The 24,567-nt window shown below is 41.4% G+C and overlaps 1 protein-coding gene across 3 annotated transcripts in view; it reads right to left on the minus strand.

The window, feature by feature from the left end:
- Positions 1–3,361: 3,361 nt before the first annotated feature.
- The window catches only part of LOC119646917 (T-box protein H15-like), a 75,202-nt gene continuing 53,996 nt past the window's right edge, over positions 3,362–24,567 (minus strand). The window contains exons 4-6 of one of the 3 annotated variants that reach the window (XM_038047590.1): positions 12,923–13,208; positions 5,688–5,932; positions 3,362–4,645 (exon numbers count right to left, since the gene is read on the minus strand). In XM_038047590.1, the coding sequence (XP_037903518.1) occupies positions 4,213–4,645; positions 5,688–5,932; positions 12,923–13,208 (964 nt within the window). In that variant the 3' untranslated portion in view covers positions 3,362–4,212. Of the gene's footprint in view, positions 4,658–5,683; positions 5,933–12,922; positions 13,209–24,567 lie in introns of those variants that run through there. The other 2 variants (XM_038047589.1, XM_038047592.1) reach the window with 2 other exon arrangements.

Here is a 24,567-nt window from a genome sequence, read left to right on the forward strand (position 1 = left end):
GATACCTTCTACGAGGCATTTAAGGGGACCTGTTAAAAGTAAGATGTCAACATCATACTCGGAGATTTTAACAGCCAAGTTGGGACGGAGCCAGTATTCAGGCGATACGCTGGCTTCCATAGCTTGCATAAATATTCCAACGATAACGAACTGAGGATTACTCAATTAGCAATATGACAGGAAAGGATTGTTGGATGTACCTGGTTTGCGCGAAAAGCGGTTCACAAACATACTTGCGCCTCTCCAGACGGGACCACTTTCATCCAAGCTGATCCCGTGTTAATCGAACGCCGCCACCTTTCGACCTTGATGAATATGGGAACATATAGGGAGGTCAATGGAGACTGGGATCACAATTTCACACAATCTCGTTGGTCTCGTTGGTCTGGTTGGTCTCTGACAATCAGGGGAGAGTGAATACTGAAGCCATCCACAACAAAGTCCTCCGTAACACCTCCAAGGGGGAATGGATGCCGCAAAAACTGCAGCTAACAGATGTCCTGGAGATGAAACCTACCATTGGTAAGGCCACAAACATATTTGGCCCCAGTCGCAAAAAAGGCTCGACGAGTTCGACGATGAATGTAAGCTAACAACGAAACGGAAGAACGCCGCATACCGAATAATGTCAAATTCTCAAAGAACGTGAGCACGCGCACAGACTTGTCACGAACTCCCTCGAGCGAAGAAGCGACTTCGTTTGACTGGAAGAACCAACAGGTTTGTGAACTCGGAAAGTACAGGGAGCGACCGCGCCAGGTGCGGAAGTTTTATCAATACGTCAGCAGGATAAAGCCTTGTACACCTCGATGCTCATCCCGCTGAGACAAAGAGGGAAATGTGATTTCCGTCAAAATGGGTATATTGAAACGGTGGGTTGAGTATTTTGATGAACTGCTCAACAACCAAAATTTCGGCGAGTTGAAAGTCTCGCCAACTGAAGACGGCAGACAAATAATGCTACCACCAGGCATGTAAGAAACAGTGCGTGCAAGCCACAGGCTCAAAAACCTAAGTCACCAGGAGCCGACGGAATTTCAGCGGAGTTGGTTAAATATGGAAGTGACCAATTACACCAAGTGGTTCATCAACTTATACTGGCACTCATTCACAACTTAGTTGACTGACAATTACTGATCTATATTGACGACATTGTCATTATGGGAAGAACAACCCGAGATGTACAGTCTACCTTCATCCAGATCGAGTAGATGGCGCAAGCTCTTGGGATACACATCAATGAAGGCAATACAAAATATATGGTGGCAACGTCAGCACCGAATACGAACCAACCAACAACATCAAACCGCACTAGTCAAACAGGAAGAATAAGGATAGGAGAATACAACTTTGAGACCATTGACAATTTCTCCTATCTAGGGTCGAAAATCACAATCGATAATAGATATGACGATAAAATCTGCGCACGGTTGCTGGCTGCCAACAGAGCCTATTTCAGCTTGCCAAAACTATTCCGCTCGAAACGTCTCACCATACTGTCAAAGCTTTTACTGTACAAGACAATGATTTGCCAGTCCTCATGCATTTTTCGAAGACCTGAGTTCTTAGCAAGAAAAATTGCAAACTCTCTATAACGACGAAATCTATGCGCGATACCGCGACCGACTGTGGATAAAATTCGGCTCAACAGGTTGCAGTGGGAGAGTTGCTTATTCCGTAGAGATGAGGATGATCCAGTCCGAAAAGATTGTAAGGGCAATATCTATGATAGAGAAATAAGATGAAGTAGACACTGCCTGAGATGAAGCGATGGCGTAGGTCAGGACGCCAGAAAGCTATTACTGATATCGAATTGGTGGACATCGGCGTAAAACCGGGATGTGTGCGGTTCCTTACTATGGCAGGTCTAGACCGGATACCGTTTCTTGCGCCGTTGATGAGGATAATGAAAGTTTCCTCAGCTGCTCCTCATCATTTTCTACTGCCGTGCATATGAACCCATTTCCGACTGCACAGAATGACTCTGGCCCGTATAGTGGCTCATTTTCTCGCCAACTCGTCCGCTGCCTCATTGCCTTGTAACCCAATGTGGGCTTGAACCCAGTGTATCCATACACTGTTTTAGCGAATTGAGCGTGTTCAGTATCTTAAGGCATTCCCATACCAGTTTGGAATTTACCGGGTAAGGCCTAAGTGTCTTAATAGTTGCTTGACTGATTGTTAGAATAGCAATACTCTGCCCCGTATAGTTCCTTTGGAAGTCGAAGGAGGGGTGGGGGAGCTCATTGTTACTCTCGCATATTTTGAAGATCGCCCCCCTTGCCTGCATCTTTTTCTGCAGATGGAAAGGGTCTAATCCCTGAAATACCTTTAGGGATACCGTTGGGCGAATTCTCATTACACCTCTGATACACACGCAAGTCAGTCTTTGAAGTTCTTGTAACTCCCTCGCTGCTGCGTTGAGTTCCGTTCTATTTGTCCCCTTATTATTGGAGTGTGTATTCAGTGTAGCATTTTCGGGGTGCATCTCTATTTTTTCCCTGCTATAGACTTGCGAGACCTGTTTTCAACATGCGTCTTTCAGAGTAATTTTCGGTCTAATGTGACTCCCAAATATTAGACCTCTGTTTCTCGTTTCACCTCCATGCCAAGTAATCTAATAGCACTAAGGTTATCAAACTTGCGTTTCCTAGTGAATGGCCCTGGCAGAATTGATGCGTAGCCTCGGTCTTCTGCACTAGTTACAAGTGTCACATGGCATGTTCTCATATTTGCGCTAACAGATTGAAACAATATCATTAGCGTAACCTTGATCCTGTATTCTAGTGTTTGCTAGCTCTCCTAGGAGTTCATTTACTAACATGCTCCACATTAATGAAGATAATACCCCACCTTGTGGACAACCTGTACATGTCCTTACTTCTATTTGGCTACTCTTGAACATTCTGTGCATCCAGAAGGCCGGGGTTTTTCTCACTCCTTTGCAGTTTAGGGTACCTCGTATCTCTGTATGGGATGTGTTATCGAACGCTCGTTCGACATTGACCGTCTTGCCCCGAAAAGCTGACAGCGATGTAGGGGTTGCATGTTAGAACGTAAGTAAGCCGTTTACCACTCTTAGGAGAGATCCTAAGATGATTTCAATCCTCTCTTAGTAGCGCAGAAAAATTCCATCTATTCCGGACGATTTTAGTGGTTTAAAGGTTCCCACTGCCCATGTTTCTCAAGCTTCCGAGTGGACTGAAAGAGAATACTGGAAAACGTTCTGACTTTCTTTAACACCTACCTTACTTTGGAGTAGAGCTTCAATTGTAGTGCTGAGTAAAAATTGACCATTTGACGTTATCTGATGTTGCTAATAGCACCAAAATTAAACAAAACATTTCTATATGATTAATAATACAGTTTATTAGGTGATTCACAATAGTTAACATTTACAATAATACAATATCGGCCCGAAAGCGTTCCAAGCAGCACCAAAACTACACTCAGACATCTCATTCATCTCTCTCTCGCTCTCTTCACTTCAGTTACTTCTATAGTTGTTTTACCTATTTTGATCTATTTATTTTATTAACCGATACTTTTGTACATAAATAAAATAAGCCATAAAATAATAATAAATAAATTACACAGGCAATGTATCTAATATCTTAGAAATTATATTAATTAAGCATCTTCTAACATATTTTATTTGTTTTTATTTTAATATTCTGATTTCGGGTTTGCTTAATACTTCACTTTCTAGCTCCTAGGTGTACCCTTAGTGTCTACTTACAGTATTTACACGCAACAACAATATAAGAATGTTTGATTTAGTTTAAGTATATTCTCCGCCATATTATTATCATTTGAATACATTTCAGTTGTGTATTTAAGATTGAAATAAAATTTTTATAGCTGGGCTAAATTTGGGACTAAGACCAACGAACGGAAAGTCTAAATAATACTAAATTCAGGAAATAATAATTAAACCACAGATAGTACACGCAATTTGTTTCTAAGTTTGTCACACGCTCGAATGATGGTGCATCCCCTGTCATTCAGTTCGTATTCACGTTAGGGGAGCGCTGGGCTCCGTAAATTGGATTACTTACAAAATATAGGAGTGAGGGGCTCTGCCGCATCTCTTTTGCACACAGTTTGAGGATGCATCGCCCTCCGCATACCTAAACACAAGACTGCGGAACTGCATCCTCCATCACTGGAGTTTCTTTTTATTGTTTCGTACAGCGCTAAAAAGGTATTCTACTAATTTGGCGGACTCCTTGGGGTTGGTGGGTGCTGCGGTATCTGATACGGACTAAATCGTTGAAAGTGTTTCGTCCTCATATCCGGCGAAGGAGACCCTGAACTTGATGGAGTAGAGACTGGCGGAGGCGGTGGAGTCCGTGCATTTGAGACGGCTGCACTCGCTAGAAAGCCTGCTTGGAGTTGGGGCCATTGCTGTTGCCAGAGGCCGAGGTTCAGTGCACTTAGTCCTGGACGTTGATAGATCTGAGGCAGTAATAGTTCCGTGTACGGTGATCGACCCCACATTTGAAGATGTTGGCGAGCTTTTTCCAGTATTGCAACTGATGCTGCGTCTGCATCCTGTTGAGTGAATTGCGGAATCAGGGGTTCCGGGAATAGACGGAGCGGTGCGCGTAGATGCTGCTCGAGGAGAAGGGCGTCCATTGGATCTCTGTAATCAAAACTGTATCGATTAGTGTTAATTGTTTCATCGATTCGGTCATATATTTTAATATGTGAATGTGTTTGGAGTGAGAAAGTGGTGTTTTTCAGGGTGGGCCTGGAAGCAATTTTGCAACTCACTTCCAGATGAGTTAATAATAATCAATCTCTGTTTCTGGTAACGTCTTAGCCCAAAAAACCAAACGAATCAACTCGGTCTGCATTACGTCTTAACACCACCTCAGCAGAATCTCAGGTATGTTAAACCCGTACAAAGTAGACAAAAAATCTTCGGAGAACCACGTTCATATTGGGCCAGACATCATGCCTCCATAAGAGGCAATAACTCGGAGATTTCGTGAATCCTCACCTCAACTCATCAAAGTTAAACTGGCCGCTCTGTAATTTTGAACAAGACCGTTTCGCATCGATTGCTGATGAAATGTTTGCAATTTTGTTTTATGCGAATATTTTCGCGCGCCACGAGTAGATTTCCAGTCGGCGGGACGCAAGGGGCCAAAGGAGGTGTTTCTCGAGGTATTTTCTCTCATCATCATCTCGCCATAAGCACACCTGTATCGCAAAATTAAAACTTCATACATTAACTTTTGGGCACCGGCGGTAGACAGGCAATTAGCCGGCCGAAGCGGGTGGGAAAAATTCGCTGGTTAGCTGAGTATCTTGGATAGAATGATACCCGTTGAATTAAAGGTACAAAATTACCTAAGACTCAGAATAGCAAGAAAAAATTCACTTGTGCGAAGTTTCACCAAGTCATTTATTATCTTTTATGCTTCGAAGGAGGTAGTTCCTGTCTAAGTGGAGATAAAAGGTAATTTATCAAAGAAAAAAGTAAAGAGGAGTTTGCATTGGCTAGGAGAAAAGGCCGAGAATGAGAAAGTTGAGGCCAGAGGTGGTTGTGGGAGGCGGATTTGCATTGAAATAAGTTGATTCCATGTAAAACTTGATATCAGATTGACTATGATTACCTTCTCTAGCTATTTATCTAAATATTGAACACCATCTATAAACAACTTTCAAATCATGCTTACCTATCAAAATCCGTCAGTCTTGATGAATCTCGGAAACCTTTCGCGAACGGATTCGAATCGATTTTCAATTTTGTTATCAGCTGGTTCTGATATGCTGTCACTGCTGTAAAAACGGTCTCAGGAAACACATAAGTTTTATGGTCGACCTCTTGAAGCTCTTTCGGTGAGCTGGGGATACTCTGACCCGGACCGAGACGAACCAAATGTATCCGGGGTTGATAGCGATGCATCGAATTGAGGACAATCTGTAATCGAGAAACAGAAAATTAGGGTTAAACCAACTATAGTCTAGACGTCTATATCTACTCACTACCAGAATAATATAAAGTCTATTTTTCCCAGCTACCCTACATTTACAGCCCCGTACGTGACTGTCGAGTGCAAACATCCCTTCTGCAGGCGGAACGGGGGCTTCACCCTGCAACGCCCATAAATCAACATGACGACATCATATTGCTCCACACCATGTTGATTTTATGTAGCAAATAAGAAGAGGGAGCCCACAATTTCATTTCTCGTGGCTGCCTCTATTCGGTGAAAATAAGCTTCGAGGTAGTTTCCAGTGGAAACCCTAAATTCTCTGGCATTTTTTCTAACACCCCATGTCACCGTAAAACCCCAATTGAAATTGAAATTGCTCTCAAGCAACTGCTCCAAATAAAAATACCAAATGAAAGGGGCATGCGCACCCCCAAACCTCCCCGATTTAAATTAAGGGTGTGTTCGCATCCACTTGAACAGTTTTTTTTTCTCGTGTGTCTCCTTGCATTTATTTCCCACTTTGCACATGAGCGCAGCAAGTCGACAGCTCCATATCGCGGAATTTTATGGAATGGCGCCGCCACCGTCTACAGCTGTTGAAATAAAAGGACTCATCCTCAATGTCCTTAGGAAATAAACGGTTCCTCATGCTTGGATTTTCATTTTGAAAGAATGTTGTTTTCACAGTTTCCATCGTTTTCCGCATTATTGTATTTTTCTTTCACTGAAATGAAGGCATGAGGACGAGATGAAGAAGTAAAAGCTTCTTCGATGATGCTGTGGCTCCTTTTTTTGTACCTCGCAGACAGGAAGGAAGGTATTTTTGCGTTGCCTAGGTAACTCAATTCAACTGTTTGAATATTATATTCATGCACGTTGGAATGGAGTGAAATGGATGTTGGGAGGGAAAAAAATCAGGGAAAGAATTCACAGATAGGGATGAAGGTGGGAAGTACTCTAAAGGAGCGAGGGTTGTGACGAGATATGAAGTAATTTTTTGTGTGTGAAACTTTTTTTTCATTTAGAAATTGTCTTGGTATGGCTTGATAAGAGAAAATTTATGAGTGTGTAAAACAGCATTTGTAAGGAGCAATGCAGTAGGGAATGGAAGGGATGCGAGCTCTCCTATTACTTTAGGTTACTGTCGTCTACCTTTGTGATTGCTCTAGAAAGAATTCTTGATGAGTAAAATCGTTGCGAATAAAAAGATTGTCATTTGAGGTGCGAATAGATTTAGCTTTCGGGTGAAATAGAAGTACGGGGCCATACAGGTACGACTTACAGACGTTCATTGATGGGATCTGCGCTCACTCACTCGCTAAGTTGGACGCGATCTATGAAAATTGATAGATGGGAAACGTCACAAAAGCCTGACGAAACAGCGGTGGCTTAATACGATGGATGAGGATCTAGGAATCTCTTGATTTCGCCCAGACCCAAAAACTTATAGCAAAAACGAAACGTCTGTCTTTAAATATAATCGAATTCTCCCAACACTCCCAAATTGAATGTAGGCGGGCAATTAGGCTCCCTAAGTTTCTAAAGAAATTTAAGCTCTTTTAAAAAAATAATGTCCAAAATTGGAGTAATGGCACTGATTAGACCCATCAAAAAGGAGAACAGGAACTCAGGGTTGAAAAGGAACTCCATAGTTATTATTAAAATGGAGCAAGGAATTGATCCCAATATTGATTAATATCGTTTTGAGCCACCTAATGGCAGACGGAAAACGAACAGCAACGAATTGTAATCCAAACTAGAGAAAGGTGGTATACTAGACAAGCGTCCACTCTGAGTCAGCACAACTCTGAAAAATTTGACATCATGGGCTAATTACAGTAAAAGGTTGTCTCAGCTATCGATTGGGCGAGCTCATACTAAAGCCCAACAGTCACACAGAAGTTAAATGATCACGCAGCGGTTGGTTACTTCATGCTAGAGGCAATCTGCCAATGGCCTTCATAGTTGTGGCCATCGCCAAATTGTTGAGAGTCTTAAGCCTGCAGCCAAATATTACAAAGGTGTGGATGGAAGAAGGTTCTTGACATACAGACTCCATTGAAAACATGATACTGAGTGCTGACAGTGACCATGCTGCTGGAAGCACGACGGAGAAGTAGCACCTGAGCGTATAGCGTTCTTTTAGGCAAAACCAAGTTCTTAGACATTTCCTATTCATCAAGTGATCTTTGTAGAAGCAGGAAATAGTAAGGTAAGTTGTTTAATACTCTCAAAAGTTTAATTTCGGACAAAGAAAACACTGTAGAGTTTCTGCATAGTGTTGGTTGCGCATTGCACATTCTTGTCAGTCATGTATTAGAATTGACTATGTTTCGCCTGATTAGGGGCTACGCTCTAAATAATCAGGTATGACTTCCAAAAATTAGCTAATTTTGATTGCACGTTTTTTTCCAATAATATATTTGGTCTGATTGGTCTTTGGTCTTTCACATAATCTGATTCTTTTCGCTAACTGCCTGTGCTAACTACCTTTGTATTGGACATATACAACCCGAACTGCTTTGCCCGGTGTTCAGTACGCAGGACCGACTAAGTCATTGAAAGGTTTCTAGATGCTCTTCATATAGAGTATACCCTGGGAACCTACTGTGCAGTTTTGAGTGGTACCCAGCTTCTGGGATCGCCTAGTACATTTAAGGGTTCTGAAATTCAGGAAGAACGTTGTTAACCTGAAAGGCAACAACGATGTCATAACTTCCTGGTAGCATATTTCCCCTTCCACCATCTGATGCGTAGGTATTTGTTGCATTGAACGGAAAAATATCGACTACCCACACGACACCCAAAGTTGGTGCAGAAATAAGGGACGTGAAAACCAAGAGGCTCTTTATTTGGGAATATACTATTTAATTTTCTTCAGAAGAACCTTTCCTTTTAGAAGTAATGCTTCTGAGAATTTGCCATAGGAATTCACACTATTTTAGCTGGCAGACCTATTGCACTTTTTGGAATACTAACGATTTTGATGAAAAGAGTACATAATCTCTTCCAGAAAAATGTTTAATTAAAGGACCTAAACAAATACAAACAACGTTATCTATCGGTGTTGCTGTGAATAGAGTAACCGTCGATGGCTGACCCAAACTGTACCCATAAGACCATCGACAGACAAACTGTTCGTGACGGAATCGCCACCTTTAATTGTTTATTGTTTGCCGTTGCTTTGGCAGTAAACAAGAATGCTGGGTTCAAAATTTCAGTCCATTTGGTTTGATGTTATTGGAAGAGTCAACCACAGATGTTAAAGGACTCACTCCTCAAGTGACTTTGGTTGATTTTTGAAGCAATTTGTCGATACAAAACGAGCCCATTTAGAGTACTGAATAGGAGCGGAACTGGTTCCTGGGAAGGAAGCAGATGCAGCACAAAACTACTGAAATAAGCATATTCCAAATGGACTATCAAGTTTGAGGTGCAATCCTTAGCGAATCTCCATGCTTCTTCTAGCTAACTTTGATTGGGGTTTATTTTAAATCTTTAATGATAATCGCGAGTCCTGCCGGTATGTCAAAATCTTGGAGCGATTTCGAGCTATATCAAAATAAACCTCAAAATGGTTCGCGTTTCTTGCAGTGCAGGATATAATACCGATAGAGATCGCGCTGCATCTATATCGAGTCGAAAATGACTGCAGACAGCAACGAAGGCTCGGCACTCTTGCATGTAGGGAAGAGCTATAGAGGAAAGTTAAATTGAACCACCTCAAGAGCAGGACAGCTGCAATTGTGGAAGGAAGCCTAAATGACAAGGAAATATTCAAGGATGTTTCTAAGGAAGATTGAGGAAAAGTTTTAAAGGGAGAGATTAAAACTCTAAATATATATAACTGATGATATCACGGCAATGCGAATTAAAAGAAAGCTTATCTACGTCTAGGTCTAAGAATGGGTTCATATATAATAGACATTGTAAACCGTAAGAATAGAAAAAGAAGAGCCTGGGCTAACACAACAAACCGCATTTGTTGATAATATTTGCCAATTTATTTGAAGGATGCCAGTGAACCAAAAACTCCAGGAATTACGGAGACAGACATGTTCCTAAACAGAGGCAAACATTCTGGAGGAAAGAAGAAAAACCGAGAGAGTCTATTTAATATCAGACCTAACAACTTAAAAGAAAGTGCTGGTCCATTTCTGGTAGACAAACCTTTTGTTTTGGTAAAAATGTTGAATATTTTTTGGCAAATTGAGTGAGAGTTTCGTCTAGTACAGAGGCTAGTTTTCATGCAAGGCAAAGATGAAACAGCCTCCCTTTGCGCTTTTGCAGGAGAAGTCTGTGCACTAAAATTGACGGGAACAAATAAGTGCGATCTTAGATCCCCTCAATTCCATAGGCTTATCTTTGTCCAGAAGTGCAGTTCCCTTTCCCTAAAGAATGTTCAAACCGTTTTGAATCATCCGCGCAGGCGCAAGCCACAGGGAGTTAGGAAAGGAGAGAAATTCTTTGATATAAATAAAAATGTTGGAGAGTTCAGAACAGAGCTCTGAGAAACATCAAAAGAAGGGGAGAACCACTGGAACAGTTCCTGTCAAGTTGAGTAAAGCTAGCTCGCTTGGGGAGTACCTAAGTCTTTATTAACTGAATTTAAGCCTCTGGAAAAAGCGGCGTCTGTATTTTTTACGTCGCATATTCAGACATTTAATGGCAAACTTAACGTCAGTAGGCAAATGGTTTATGGGGTCATTTTATTCATATATCCTACGACTCTCACAAATTCCTGTCGCTCAGGTGAATTTTTCTCTTCCATTCTTCCTTCTATTTGGGTAATGGTTTGTAGACGTGAGTCATAGGACAGACTTGCATTGTCGCTAATTATAACCACTGACGCCGAAAAAACCCTTCTAACATTAGGAGGAGACTGACATCATGTTTTGGAAAGACTCCCCTACTGACCATTGCTGACATCAATCGGTTGAGATCCTCCAAATTCTTTCCACGGGAATGAGAAGAAGGCAATGGCATATTTACTCGTAAGTTCTTCAAGAAATTATGTCAGCAAAAGAGTGAAGAAACACTAAATCGAAAACAAAGTTGACGTTGTTCAATGAAGATAGAATGAAAAAGATGGAACATGAATGTTTAAAGTGAATTCATTGCTCTTTACTCTTTTTCATCCCACAAATAACTGGGCTGAAAGCATTGTTTTTGTGGGTTTCCAACTTTGCATGGTTTGAAGTAATTGGGGAGGCTCTTTTGTCGATCCTACTCTAATAAGCTTTTTGCAGAATTAATTGCTTCCGTTGGGCATGTAGAAGCACCAGTTCCAAGTTGCGAGTACTTCACAGAAACACATTTTTACGACGAATTTTGTCACTTTTCTAAAAGGGATTAATTTGGAACATACTTTATATTTTTTTGGCCTAAGAGGCCGCGAAGAATCAGATAATTAGTGATTGATGGTGGGACAAAAAAAGTAGGACTGAAAACGCCTCTTTTGGAAGCAATTCCCTCTAATAGTTTTGGGTTCATCCATCACTGACTACTTCATTTGCAAAGTCCACTAAAAAGTTCAAAAACTAATCCGAAGATATTCTGATGCCAACAATTTCACAGCCATCAGTATCTAAATTCCATGCCAGCTTTTGGGTCATTTCAAAAAACTTTACTAAATATTTTTCCATAATTCTTTCTGACATCGCGACATAATAAATTATGAGCTACCTACAAATGTCGGCATATAAGCAAGCACTCGTCAAAAACCCCAAGGCTTAGACCCAAATTCTACACCGATTTGTTTCGCAAATAAAAACCGTTGCTTATTTAAATTTGTAAAATGCTACTTCTCGGCATTCGAACAACTAGTGCCACTGAAATTCAAAACGTATAACGAACAGGATTCACTAGAAGCGCGCATAGCTGCAGCCTATCATCAAATCTACCAGTCTTCCCCGTTGGTGCAATAACTTACCGTCCACATACACTCAAGCGTATATTTTTTACCTCGCACTATCAATGTGCATGTCTTATTGGATCCCATATTTATTATTCATAGAAAAGAGTTAATAAGACATGCATGAGCATTAGGGAACGACAAAAAATAAATAAAACATGTCAGAAATTCATAGGAAAGCGAGTCCAAAAAAGATGAATAAAATATGGCTAGACCCAGTAACTTATGCTTTAATTCGATGAAAACAAATCGCGCGAAGAGAAACCTGTTCAATTCATCAATCAAAAATAAAATTTTTCGGATAAGTATCGATCTCCATCCAAAGTGGAGTCATCCAACATTAATTTCTTCTTCAGGTCTGCAAGCTGGTCAGATGAGTTGATTCGGTTGGTAGTCTGACTGGTTATAGTGTACCCAGATCAGATGGAGGAGCGATGTGGAGACATCGAGCGTAGCTAGTATATGCAAATAAGATTGAAATACCGTGAATACCTCGGATGGATTTTTCTTATTTTTTCGAATTGTCCGATGATGTTTATACGTAGGTACATGATAAAGTCTTAACCCTTTGGAGAAACTGTAGTTTAGCCGGTAGCAGTTAAGAGTTTCTACAAATAAACTCCCTGCAGTAAGTTCGGATAATAGTTTACGCAGCGCTTAAACCCCACCCTTGCTATTTTCGTCATTCAAAATCGCGAAAACTACTGATTTCATGTGTAGTTTTCAATATAAAATTGGTTGCACCAGAACTGTTTAAACTAATTAGTCACCTTCAGGAAGGGGGTTTCCAGTACAAATACAGTAACTACATGAATTTTAAAAATTCAATCCGAGTGCAATCGCTTTCATTTTTCATTCTATGGTTCAGCCCAATCTGCAGCCTTTTAGCTACCAAAATGCTCTAGTTTGAGCCAAAACGTCACAGTTGTCAGTCACAGATTAGAAGAAATTATCCCAAGGATTTTCTACAAAAATTCCCCATAATATCTGTATGAAAGTTCAGGGTTAACTCCTTTAACTATCTAAACATTTAAATTGATTATAATAGTGAATATCTCACCTGTCCGTTTTTGTCCATTTCATTATTTGTCAATTTAACTTTCTCAAACGAGACAACTTGTTTTCGTAGCGCCTCACAACTAATCGGACTATCAGGATGAGCGTATAATCGTGCTGGTGGCGGTGGATCAGCTTTACCCGCTACTAGCCATGATGATCGATGATATGCATAACGATATCGCCTCGAATCCACAGCTATAATATCTAATAGTACGGCATATCTATCGGCTGGTTGTGTCTGTCTAAGCGGTCCCGAAAAGCTGACACGTAATGTAGGAAACATTCGTCTGGAAAAAAATCGAAAGAGAAAAAGTTAAATGAAATTGAATGGAATTGAAAATTAATTAGAAATTAATTTGGAGGTATGAAGATAAATTTGTTTGATCTATTTCAGCCTTAAAACAATAATTCAGGGTACCTATGTTGGTACGTAGAATTCAACCGCAGGTACTCTATTGCAAATTTGTGAAAAATTAAAAAAGATACCGACAATGAATACATGAGATTTCGATTGCAAAAATCAGCTAAGGCACCTGGCAATAAAGGATCACTATCGACTCTGAGACCCATTTTTTAATACTCCTTAAACTATGAAGGATGTACAATAGTACGGAAAATGGGGGCGAAAAATATACAAAAAACCCGAGCCCGCTGAGAAAATTATACAGACCTGGGGTGAAAATGATAGGATTTCCCTATTATCGCTATTTTCATTCAAATTTATTCCGGACTCCGAGGAAACTCCGGGCCCGAGGGGAATCCCTCTCTTCCCAGGCCACCTCTCACTAAGCCTGATAATAAGGAGTCTGAATGCATTGATCAATAGAAAGCATTTCAAAACTTTCAACTCTCAATAATTCTATTTAATTCCTGCCAGAGGTAGTATACGACCATAATTTATTAATTCTCTGATCTTGAGCAGCCCCGCTTCGAACTTGTCAACGAGGGCGATTAGACCCGATTTTGTAAGAGGAACGGCCCTCTGAGAGCATATGCTCCAGGAGAATTCCTGGAGGATGTGTTCCTGGCCCGGTTGTTTGCGGTTGGCCCCCTAGTGGGAGTTTCATGGTGGTTGTGGTTATGCCTACATCGCGGGCATAGCTCCTCGGAGCTCAAGCGTGGAGTTGCGCTGTACAACTCGGATGGCGTACCCCTTAGTTACGGCAGAGGTGTTGGATAGTCCCCGCATCCACTGATATGAATGCTGAGCCTGCACTCCAGTACCGTTATGAGTTCATGGCAGGGCTCTGATTGTGGTCCCAAAATCAATCCGTGTCCGAAGAGGACAGTGGGATTCTGCCTACACGGCAGGTACTCACGTTAAACCCCCAGGACTTTCATTATCTCTCAGATCAATCTATTTCTCTTATAAAATTGAGAAATTGGACTTTATGACAAAGCTCTTGTTTAAGGATAATAAGCACACCGTTTTTGTGTGCGAAAGATTTTCAAATATTTCAAAAATATTTTCTATTTAGGCTTTTATTGTTGTATCACCTTCTGCTGCATATTGAGATTTACAGGTACAGTTCTATATGGGTCTCACCACAGGTGACTAGCACAGAGAATTTCTCGTCCTTCGCCAACATTCGAGCCAAAAGCCTTTTTCTTAAATCTTCAAACAGGTCTTCCATCAGGTCAGGTAATTAAGAAAAAAGTATAATTGTCGCTTTAAGATTCTTGAGAAGAGAGAGAGAGTTTCCTTTTTGGTTATCTAATGTGGATTCGATCCAACGGCTGAACAAATAATAATTTGCTCAAAGGTGAGGAGCCGGTATTCCTCTAAAATTGGAGCAGCTAGGTAAACCTCAAGGGTTATTGGAAGGATGGTCGCTTTTGTAATAGGACTTGAAGGATGTCGATGGCAAATTTGACCTCCCTCCATTTCGCGTTGTTCAGAATAACGTCCGCGCCACTCATGAACGCTGATTTAAGAGAGAGTGCAATTTGTAGGCAACTTCAAATATCTTTAAGAGGTGTTAAAATACACAATCGATGGTAAATTTCTTTGTATGGTGCTTGCAGTTTGACCAAGGGATGTTTGCTTGTCGTAGACCTAACTTGGCAACCACTTAAATTGCTCCCAAAAATCCCGCTTTTTTCTCAATAAGGTTAAACTTTGTGAATAGATTACATACAGGCAAATGTGTTCGACTGTTTTGAAACTTTGAAAAGGGGGTCAAACGGCAGAAGTTTTAATTGCCGCAGGATACCTGCGTTACACTTATTAAGAGATAAGCTATACCCTGAGTAGACGAATGATATAACTTCCAGCATTTCCTCTTGTCCGAGGATTTTGGAATAATGGAGAAAGAGCAATATCGATCTGTGATTAGATTCTTGTTTCAGAAGGGAAATTGTAGGGCGAAATCAAAGAGCTCTTGGATGCTGTGAATGGTGACGACCGTAGAAAATTGGTTTAAAGAGTTTCAACGTGGTCGCACGCCGTTTTTTGATGAGCTTCGACCAGGTGCCCCGAAAATGTCTACCACGGATGATAGCGTGACAAAAATCCACGATCTCGTATTGACATAATGCCGATTGAAGGTGTGCGAGATAGTTGAGACAGTAGGCATTTCAAAAGACCGCGTGGGTCATATCTTGAATGAAATTTTGAACATGATGGCGCTGTCGGCGTTCACACCGGACAACAAGCGCAACCATGAGACCAAATTAGAGCAGTTTTTGACGCTGTTCAAATGCAATGCCGAAGGAGTTTTTGTCCCGTTTCGTAACCGTCGACAAAACGGCAATGATACACACCAGAAACCTAGGATCGGTCAAAAGAGTGGACGGAAAAAGTGCTCTGTAGAAGACAAAGACTGTGTTATCGTAAAGGTGATGGCCACCGTTTTTGTAATTCGCAGATGTGAGCTGCATCGACTACCTGGAAAAGGGCATGACAGTTACAGGGCTCTACTATGCTGAATTATTGAACCCAATCGACGACGAATTGCAGAAAAAAAGACCCCATATTGTGAAAAAAAATTGTTCTTCCGCCTTGGCTCGCACCCCCACAGTCGCCGCTCTACGAACGGCTACACTATCCACCGTCTTCTCCAAATTTGGTCGTGCGTGCGACTCCTTTTTGTTTCCAAATTTTAAAAGGTCACATGCCGGGCAGAAGTTTGAGTTGAATGAGGGGGTCATCGCCGCCACAGAGGTCTACTCTGCAGACCTCGAAAAGACGAACTTTTCAGGCGGGTTAAAAAATTTGGTGCATCACTGGGAGAAGTGTATCGAGCTAAGAGGAAACTATGTTGAGAAATAAATCGCCACTTTTCCAAAATTTTCGTTTTTTTTTAGGCTAAGTACTTATCGGAGCGCCCTTGTATGTAGTGTTCTGAAACGCTGTTGACAATTCTAAAGAACAAAGAAATTGAAAGATTACACGTAACATATACAGTGGTAAAATTAGAAAAAGGCATCTGAAACAACCCATTGAGAAGGTCTGGATTAGACTTGGTTCCGACGTAAAAGAAAGGGATTCGCAGTGAGAGATTTGACTATCGACACTTAATGCGGAAGCAAAAATTCTGGAACACCGACGAATGATAATGATGATGATGCGATAATAAACAAGAGGTGGCAAATAATCCATTCACATTTTTCAGGGAATGACTAAAAAAGTACTATTACGAACCATTCAGCGATACATTCGATTTACTAACTGAGAGGAATTGGAGTACAAGCAAAGCGTTGGCTTACTCTACTCCTCTATTAAGAGCTAAGCAATCCTGAGTTTGCTAACGACAATGCCTATCATCAGGTATGGTATGCCACTATTGTTTTTATGAACTAATGCGCCAGGTAAAGGTTCTTTTAACGAAGACGTACATGCAAAACTTTTTTTTATGAATTAGGAGTAGACACTACCATACTACCCTATCCAGTTGATATGATAACATACTCAAACCAGTCAATTTATGAATATTCTAGCCAACTAACCACTGAGATTTGATTTCAAAGTTATGGTAGCTGATAGAGTATCAGCGATCGAAAGCGGAGTATCTTTCAGCGGAGTATACAGTAAGGAAAATGTTATCCTACGACTTCTGCAAAAAAAAACTGAATCGAATTCCATCAGTAAAGACTAAACACTCGTGGAAATGGTTGTGTCTAAAATTACTCTTCGTTTAGGGGAACGGAATGTAAGGAAAAAAAAGTATAGTTGTTGTCCGCCTTCGGTTCTATCCAGCTTCACTAGACTTACTGCGAGATATACTGAAAAGGGTCCACATTAATTTGATGATAGACCACTTCAATTGGGAAGAAGCTATTTCCCATGATTTGGTTGCACTAACTTCTCTTTTTAGGCAAAGTAGTACCCAGATGTTGTCTGATTCCTTTTAGTCATTCCTAAACATGAAGTGAGAGCATATTTTGCAAGCTTCCTGCTTAAGGCAGTTTCAGCTCATTAAAATTCCCACTCACGTCATACTTACAAATGAACAAAATGGAGCAATCAGCAGGTGGCTATCACTTGGGTCACATTGCTACTAGGGCGGAAAAAAAGGCTGCATCTGATGCAACTTCTCTGTTCTGGACGAAATTCCAGTATAAAAGTGGAGACACTTGTATTAGTTGCAACTTTTATTTCTTCCCTTCATCAGCTGTCAACGTCTCTAGTTCCTATAGAATACGATCAGATATGTGGCTAGTATGTCATCAGTTTATTTTTTACAGTAGTCGAGTCCTGATGAAGCTTGAAGTCTATATTTATCTGCAGAAGAAAGGCTATCCTTCATGTTTTGTGGAACAATAAAGGTCTGGTAAATTTCAAGGAGGCAAATCTGGGTCAGTTTCATTGGTCAAGGAGACGATATGATTAGTTAATTTTGTCTACACCCTTCGAATTTCTTAGTAGAGCGTACGAACGTCACCTAGAAAAAAGATCGGAAAATTGAACTGGTAAAGGAACAACTTTCGGTTTCGTCCGGTAGGTAGAATCATAAACACGCTGTGGGCACGAATCATATTGAGAACCAAATTCGCCTAGTTCAAACCTAAGCCCGGCGGAAGCAAGTTATTTTAATGAAACAGCAAGTCGTCTTTTTTACAAACGTTGGGTGCTTAACCCAAAAGATAGATCCGTAGACCGAAGAAAGTGTCTGAGAGTTTTCCTCAATTGGTCCAGACTGATATCAAGTGGAGGCGGACTTCAAAGTGCTCAATTCCTGGACTGGCCAACTCTACCTCAACCGCCATACAGGCTGCAAGTTTATCATATGTTCCAGTCAATGGAGGATTTCTTGGCGGAAAGGAAGTTCAGGAACAGCGAAGAAGTGCAAGCTCAAGTGGGAACTTACTGAATTTTTCGAAAAGGATATTCATCGTTTGCGAGAAGGTGGCCGACTTGTCAATAAGTTATCCAGAGTGGTGGGAAACATTTTTTCACTTGATATCTGGGACATTATTTCTTTAATTCTATCGATGTTTTTGACGATAACAACAATTAGGAGCAGCGCAGCCAGTGATAAGGGACCACCATACTAAACAGAAAAAGTTCAACACTTTTTCCGAACCAATTTAAGTTTCTCACCAATATATACTGTACCGTAATTCATCTTTTGAAAAATGAAACATAAGCCATTTGCCTGGATATATCAATCTAGGACTATTGCTAAAGGTGACTTCTAGGCTCAAATGAGAAGAAAATTATGTCGATTTTTGTTAATAAAAGTCCATTATTGTAAGTTACATAAACTAAAACCCTAAACTGTAGAAGAATGGATTAGATAATGTCGTCACTTTCCATTTTCATATTTTTGGCGGAAGCTTCCTAATAAAGAAATACAAAAATTTGCTATCTAGCCCTGGCTGCCATGACAAGCACCAATATCTCAACCACTAAACAATCCAGTCCAACTCCTTGATTAGTGTGAGTAAATATAATTATTCAAAATTACCGGACAGATACTACCATAATTAAAATCATAATCAACAACTCTAATGAGCAAGTTCAAAGGCTCATCCACGCGCATATAAAAATTCATTAACTGACCATTTAATTTCCCCAGAAAACATCAAAGCCTCCTCAAAACTCGCAGCATGTTCGCCTTCGCCTTCCATTTAAATTTTACATAGAGCATAAAAGTTCACTAAATTTTCCTGTTCACGTTTTCTGAAAACGACAATTACAGCAGGGGTTGGGGTGCAGTATTTACACCCGCGATGGATAGGAGAAAAAGGAAACAGACTCTGGAAAATTTATAAAGGAGGTAGACTCCTCTTGTTTCCGTAAAACAGTTTAAAGTTGTGAAAACTTCGCGAAGACCACCCCGAGTGTTTATGCAAATAATGGCGTGGTATGGAAGCGCAAGGAGTGCGAAAAGTATGCATAAAAGAAAATAGCGCATAGAATATGTGGAGAAGGAATGTATGTAGGAACGTATGCATATATATATATTGGACAGGCATAAATGTGTAGGCATGAGAAATAAATTTACAATACGCAGAAGAGGTAGTGCTTGTTTGCGAAATATGCAAAATAGAACAAGACTATTCTCTGGTAGCATACGTAAATCTGGTCGTCCTTCCGTCGGTCGGGAGGATTTTTTTCGCATTCCAGACGTCGCTTTTCCTGATACAAATGGCGCTAGAGTTTACACAACCGCAGACTGAATACGCGTATGTATGCGTTACGTTGTAGTAGCGACTAGAAGCTGAAAATTTGAATAGAATAAGCGCAAGCGTAATAATGGCTTCGCCACCTTCCACGCTTGATACAAATCGTGCCTGGAGCTATCTCGATGCGAATAATACAAAGTAAGACCGTAGTCACTCAGTCCCGCGCTATATTGAATATGTGGTATGTTAACTCTGGGTTTTCTTCAGCACTCCACTGTGCTATGTACGCTAAATGTATGAAAGATGGACGTGTGGTTGTGGAGATTCGAAAGGTAGCAACTCGTGAATTGTGCATGTTGGCAGCTTATAACTGGCAATCAGATAAGGTGCCTGCTAAGAAGGAAGTTAACTCAGCACATTAGCATGTGCCACGAGAAATAGGGGCTTCCTCCTTCTGCACGCTTTCTCGCCCTCCTGTTTTGATGGAAGACTAGGGAAGCTAACCTTATGGCTCATGACTGGTCATACGCTGATGATTGTTGTTGCAGTTTCCAGTGTTGGTTGTTACTTTGAGTGAACTATTGTTGAACTGTTTTCAGACCATTCGTGATCGTTCTCACCGCTTCGGGTTGTATACGTGTGAACATTAGTTTTATGACTTTCACCATAGATACTTTTATTTTTATGACTAACTACCCCATGCTGATGCCTAATGTTGACGACGACGCCCACAATCCTCCTGAAATATGGCATTAACCCTGTGTGGCAGTAATCATGAATTTTATGTAGAAAGGAATCTTGATAAGCTTTGTTTTGGTATCAACTTCGACTTTTGATAAATTTCCTATAATCTTTGAGAGAATATTCGCCAATCATGAAATTTACGCTTGAATGGATAATGGGCTTCGTTTAAATAGTGCCTGTATGAAAGATAGTTGGGGAGAACTCGCGTCAAATTTCCTTAAATTTGAGAGCTTTTCAATAGAGTGACTGCTGTTTTGCAAACACATCATCATCATCAACGGCGCAACAACCGGTATCCGGTCTAGCCCCGCCTTAATAAGGAACTCCAGACTTCCCGGTTTTGCGCCGAGGTCCACCAATTCGATATCCCTAAAAGCTGTCTGGCGTCCTGGCCGACGCCATCGTTCCATCTTAGGCAGGGTCTGCCTCGTCTTCTTTTTCTACCATAGATATTATAGACTTATAGAGATTATAGACTTTTCGTGTGAGATCATCCTCATCCATACGGATTAAGTGACCCTCCCACCGTAACCTATTGAGCCGGATTTTATCCACAACCTGATGGTCATCGTATCGTTCATAGATTTCGTCGTTATGTTGACTACGGAATCGTCCATCCTCATGGAGGGGCCAAAAATTCTTAGAAGGATTCTTCTCCCCAACACGGCAAAGAGTTCGCAAGAACCCAAGTTTCCGAGGAATACATGAGGACTGGCAAAATCATTGTCTTGTACAGTGAGAGCTTTGACCCTATGGTGAGACGTTTCGAACGGAACAGTTTTTGTAAGCTGAAATAGGCTCTGTTGGCTGACAACAACCATGCACGGATTTCATCATAGTAGCTGTTATCGGTTGTGATTTTCGACCCTAGATAGGAGAAATTATCAACGGTCTCAAAGTTGTAGTCTCCTACCTGTATTCTTTCCGTTTGACCAGTACGGTTTGATGTTGTTGGTTGGTTGGTTTTGAGTGCTGACGTTGCCACCATATACTTTGTCTTGCCTTCATTGATGTGCAGCCCAAAATCTCTGGATGAAAGCAGTTTGTAAGTTCCGGGTCGTTCTTCCCATTATGTCGATATCGTCAGCATAGGCCAGAAGCTGGGTGGACTTACAGAGGATGGTACCCTTCGCATTTACCTCAACAACACGGATCACTTTCTCGAGGGCCAGGTTAAAGAGGACACATGATAGGGCATCCCCTTGTCGTAGATCTTTGTTAATGTCGAATGGTCTTGGGAGTGAATCTGCTGCTTTTATCTGGCCTCGCACATTGGCCAGTGTCAGCCAAGTCAGTTTTATCAATTTCGTTGAGATACCGTATTCCCTCATGGCCGTGTACAGTTTCACCCTGGCTGTGCTATCATAGGCGGCTTTAAAGTCGATGAATAGATGGTGCAACTGGTGTCCATATCCCAACAGTTTTTCCATCGCTTGCCGCAGAGGGAAAATCTGATCTGTTGCTGATTTGCCTGGAGTGAAGCCTCTTTGGTATGGGCCAATGATGTTCTGGGCCTATGGGGCTATCCGGTCTAGCAAGGTAGAGGAGAATATCTTATAGATGGTACTCAGCAATGTGATACCTCTATAATTGCTGCAGTGTGTGGTATCTCCCTTTCTATGTATGAGACAGAACCAATAGTCGGGTATTGATTCGCTGTCCCATACCTTGAGCACAAGTTGACGAACCACTTGGTGTAACTGGACGTCTCCATATTTAACCAATGCGGTTGTAATTCCATTGGCTCCTGGCGACTTATGATTTTTTAGTAGATGAATTTCACGGACTGTTTCTCCTATACTTGGTGGTGGCAGTATTTGTCCGTCGTCTTCAGTTGGCGGGAGCTCAAACTCGCCGATATTCCGGTTGTTCAGTAGTTCATCAAAGTACGCATTCTGTCGGCAATCAGATTTCCCTCTTTGTCTCGGCAGGATGAACATCGAGGTGTGTAAGGCTTCATCCTACTGGCTTGTTGGTAAAACTTGCCCGGCTGGTGCGGTTGCTCCCTGTATTTCCGAGTTCACAGACCTGCTGGTTCTCCCAAGCTTCCTTTTTCCGTTTGTGAAGTCGCTTCTTCGCTCGACGGTTCGTGATAAATTTCTTACATTCATCGTCAAACCAGTCGTTCCGATTTTTTTTGCGACTGGGGCCAAGTATCATTTGTTAATGCTTCATCTCAAGAATCTCTGTTCACCGCGGTTACTGCGGCATCCATTGCCCTCTTATAGGTGTCGCGGAGGGCTGTATTGTGGATGGCTTCAGTGTTAATTCTCACCTGATTGTCAGAGGAGATTCTGGGTAGTGTTGTTATTCGACCTGGGAGTACCATGCCAACGAGATAGAGATCCGAGTCTATGTTGGCCCCCCTATATGTTCTGATATTCATCAAGGCTGAGAGGTGGCGGCGTTCGATCAACACGTGGTGAATTTGGTTGAAAGTGGTCCCGTCTGGAGAGGCCCATGGATCTTTGTGGACCGCTTTCCGCGCAAACCGAGTACTTCTAACAACCATTTTGTGTGACACTGCTAATTGAATAATCCACAGTCCGCTATCATTGGTATTTTGATGTAAGCTATGGGAGCCAACATATCGCCTGAATACGGCTCCTTCCCTACTTGGCTGTTAAAATCCCCAAGTATGATTTTGATATCATATCTGGGACAGGCTTCGAAAGATCGTTGTACTGCCTCGTAGAGGGTATCCTTCTCCGACACTGCAGTCTCCTCTGTGGGGGCGGGAACGTTAATGAGGCTTATATTTCTAAATTTGCCTCGCAAGCGCAGAGTGCATAGCCGTTCGCTTATGTTTCCAAAGCCAATAACAACAGGTTTCTTTTTTTTGGTGACTAAGAAAGCTACTCCGAGCACATGATTTACTGGATGGCCACTGTAATATATGGTGTAGCGGCTCTCCTCCAGGAAACCGGTCCCTGTCCAACGCATCTCTTGTAACGCTGTTACATAAGCCCTATATTGGGACAGGGTATCGGCTAGCTGCTCAGCAGCTTCAACTCTGTACAGGAAGCGCACGTTCCATGAGACAATGCGCAAATCGTTGTTCCTTTGTTGTTGTATAATCCGTCCAGTCCGAGGCTCCTGTTGCGTCTTCATAACATGTTGTTTTCCGTGTAGAGTTGTCAGCCCTACCCAACCCCCAACCTGGAGGACCAGTAGGTACCGTTTGCCCCGTTTTTAGGCGCGGGAGACTCGCCTCCATCCTTCTCCGTCTGCAGCTTTTCGTTAAGAAAGAGGTCGAAGCGGTCACCACGTGGAGGTGGAGATATGGTTTGGTAGTAGAGCTGTTGGTGTTGGTTTAGCAGGCATTTCCCAGGTTTTATGCTCCATCGTTGGTACCAATCCACGTTTCGCCCTGGGACATATACACCCTTTTGCATATACAGCCCACCACTTTTTCAAACCCCACTGAGCAGATTTAAATTGGCGCTTCCAAGCTAGAGACGTAATTACTTCGAATACCTCAGAAACTTTTCAACTCATTTTTTGCTTTTTTGGTAGAATGAAATCGATCATCTTTGAAGTTTTTCTAACAAAGATATTAAAACAGTAGCAGGAAGTCAATACCATAAACTAAAACATCACTAGGCGCACACATTATTTAATTAGAACTGGAAATTACATGTTTCCTGAAATATACACCACGCGGGTAACCTCGTTGCTAACAGCACATTATGTTCATTTCGCAGACGGCTTTTTTGCAAAGAAGGGAATATTAATTTTTTCGCATAATACAATAATTTTAATCAGTAATGCAAATAAGCACTAAAACCACTTGAAGATGTAATTCGTCTTCACAAATGCCAAAGTGGAAAATTTACCGTCCATTTACGCAATGAGAAACTATGCGAGTCATCAGCATTCTAATCAGGTGATTTTAAATTCACATTTGAAATTAATTTAATGTCGTTTTTTTACGTTTCGCAACGTTCTCTTTATCTTAATTATGTGAAAACATATCCGGAAGCTTTTTCGCAAAGTGTAGATACGTCGGAGTACATAGTGCACTCCTCGGAATCATAAAATTCAAGCGGAACCGAACGAACGAACTCACTTATCATTTATGGACGATTCTAATTACTAAATTCCTCCATGTAATCTTCATGTACACACCTAATTAAGCTATAATGTTCCTCCAGCAACTACTACCCAACATACGAGGGCATGGAGTCAGTCATAAACAGTAAGTGGGAATTGAGTCAAAGATAACCCGGAGACGAAGGAAAAGATTCAACAGACCTAAGATAAGTTTCGCGGCCCCTACCCTGCTCCCGGGGCTTCTGAGTTGAGCCTCCAACTCCAGTGACTTCTTCTACC

Source organism: Hermetia illucens, chromosome 1 (assembly GCF_905115235.1).
Source record: "Hermetia illucens chromosome 1, iHerIll2.2.curated.20191125, whole genome shotgun sequence".
In the NCBI taxonomy this organism is placed as follows: domain Eukaryota; kingdom Metazoa; phylum Arthropoda; class Insecta; order Diptera; family Stratiomyidae; genus Hermetia; species Hermetia illucens.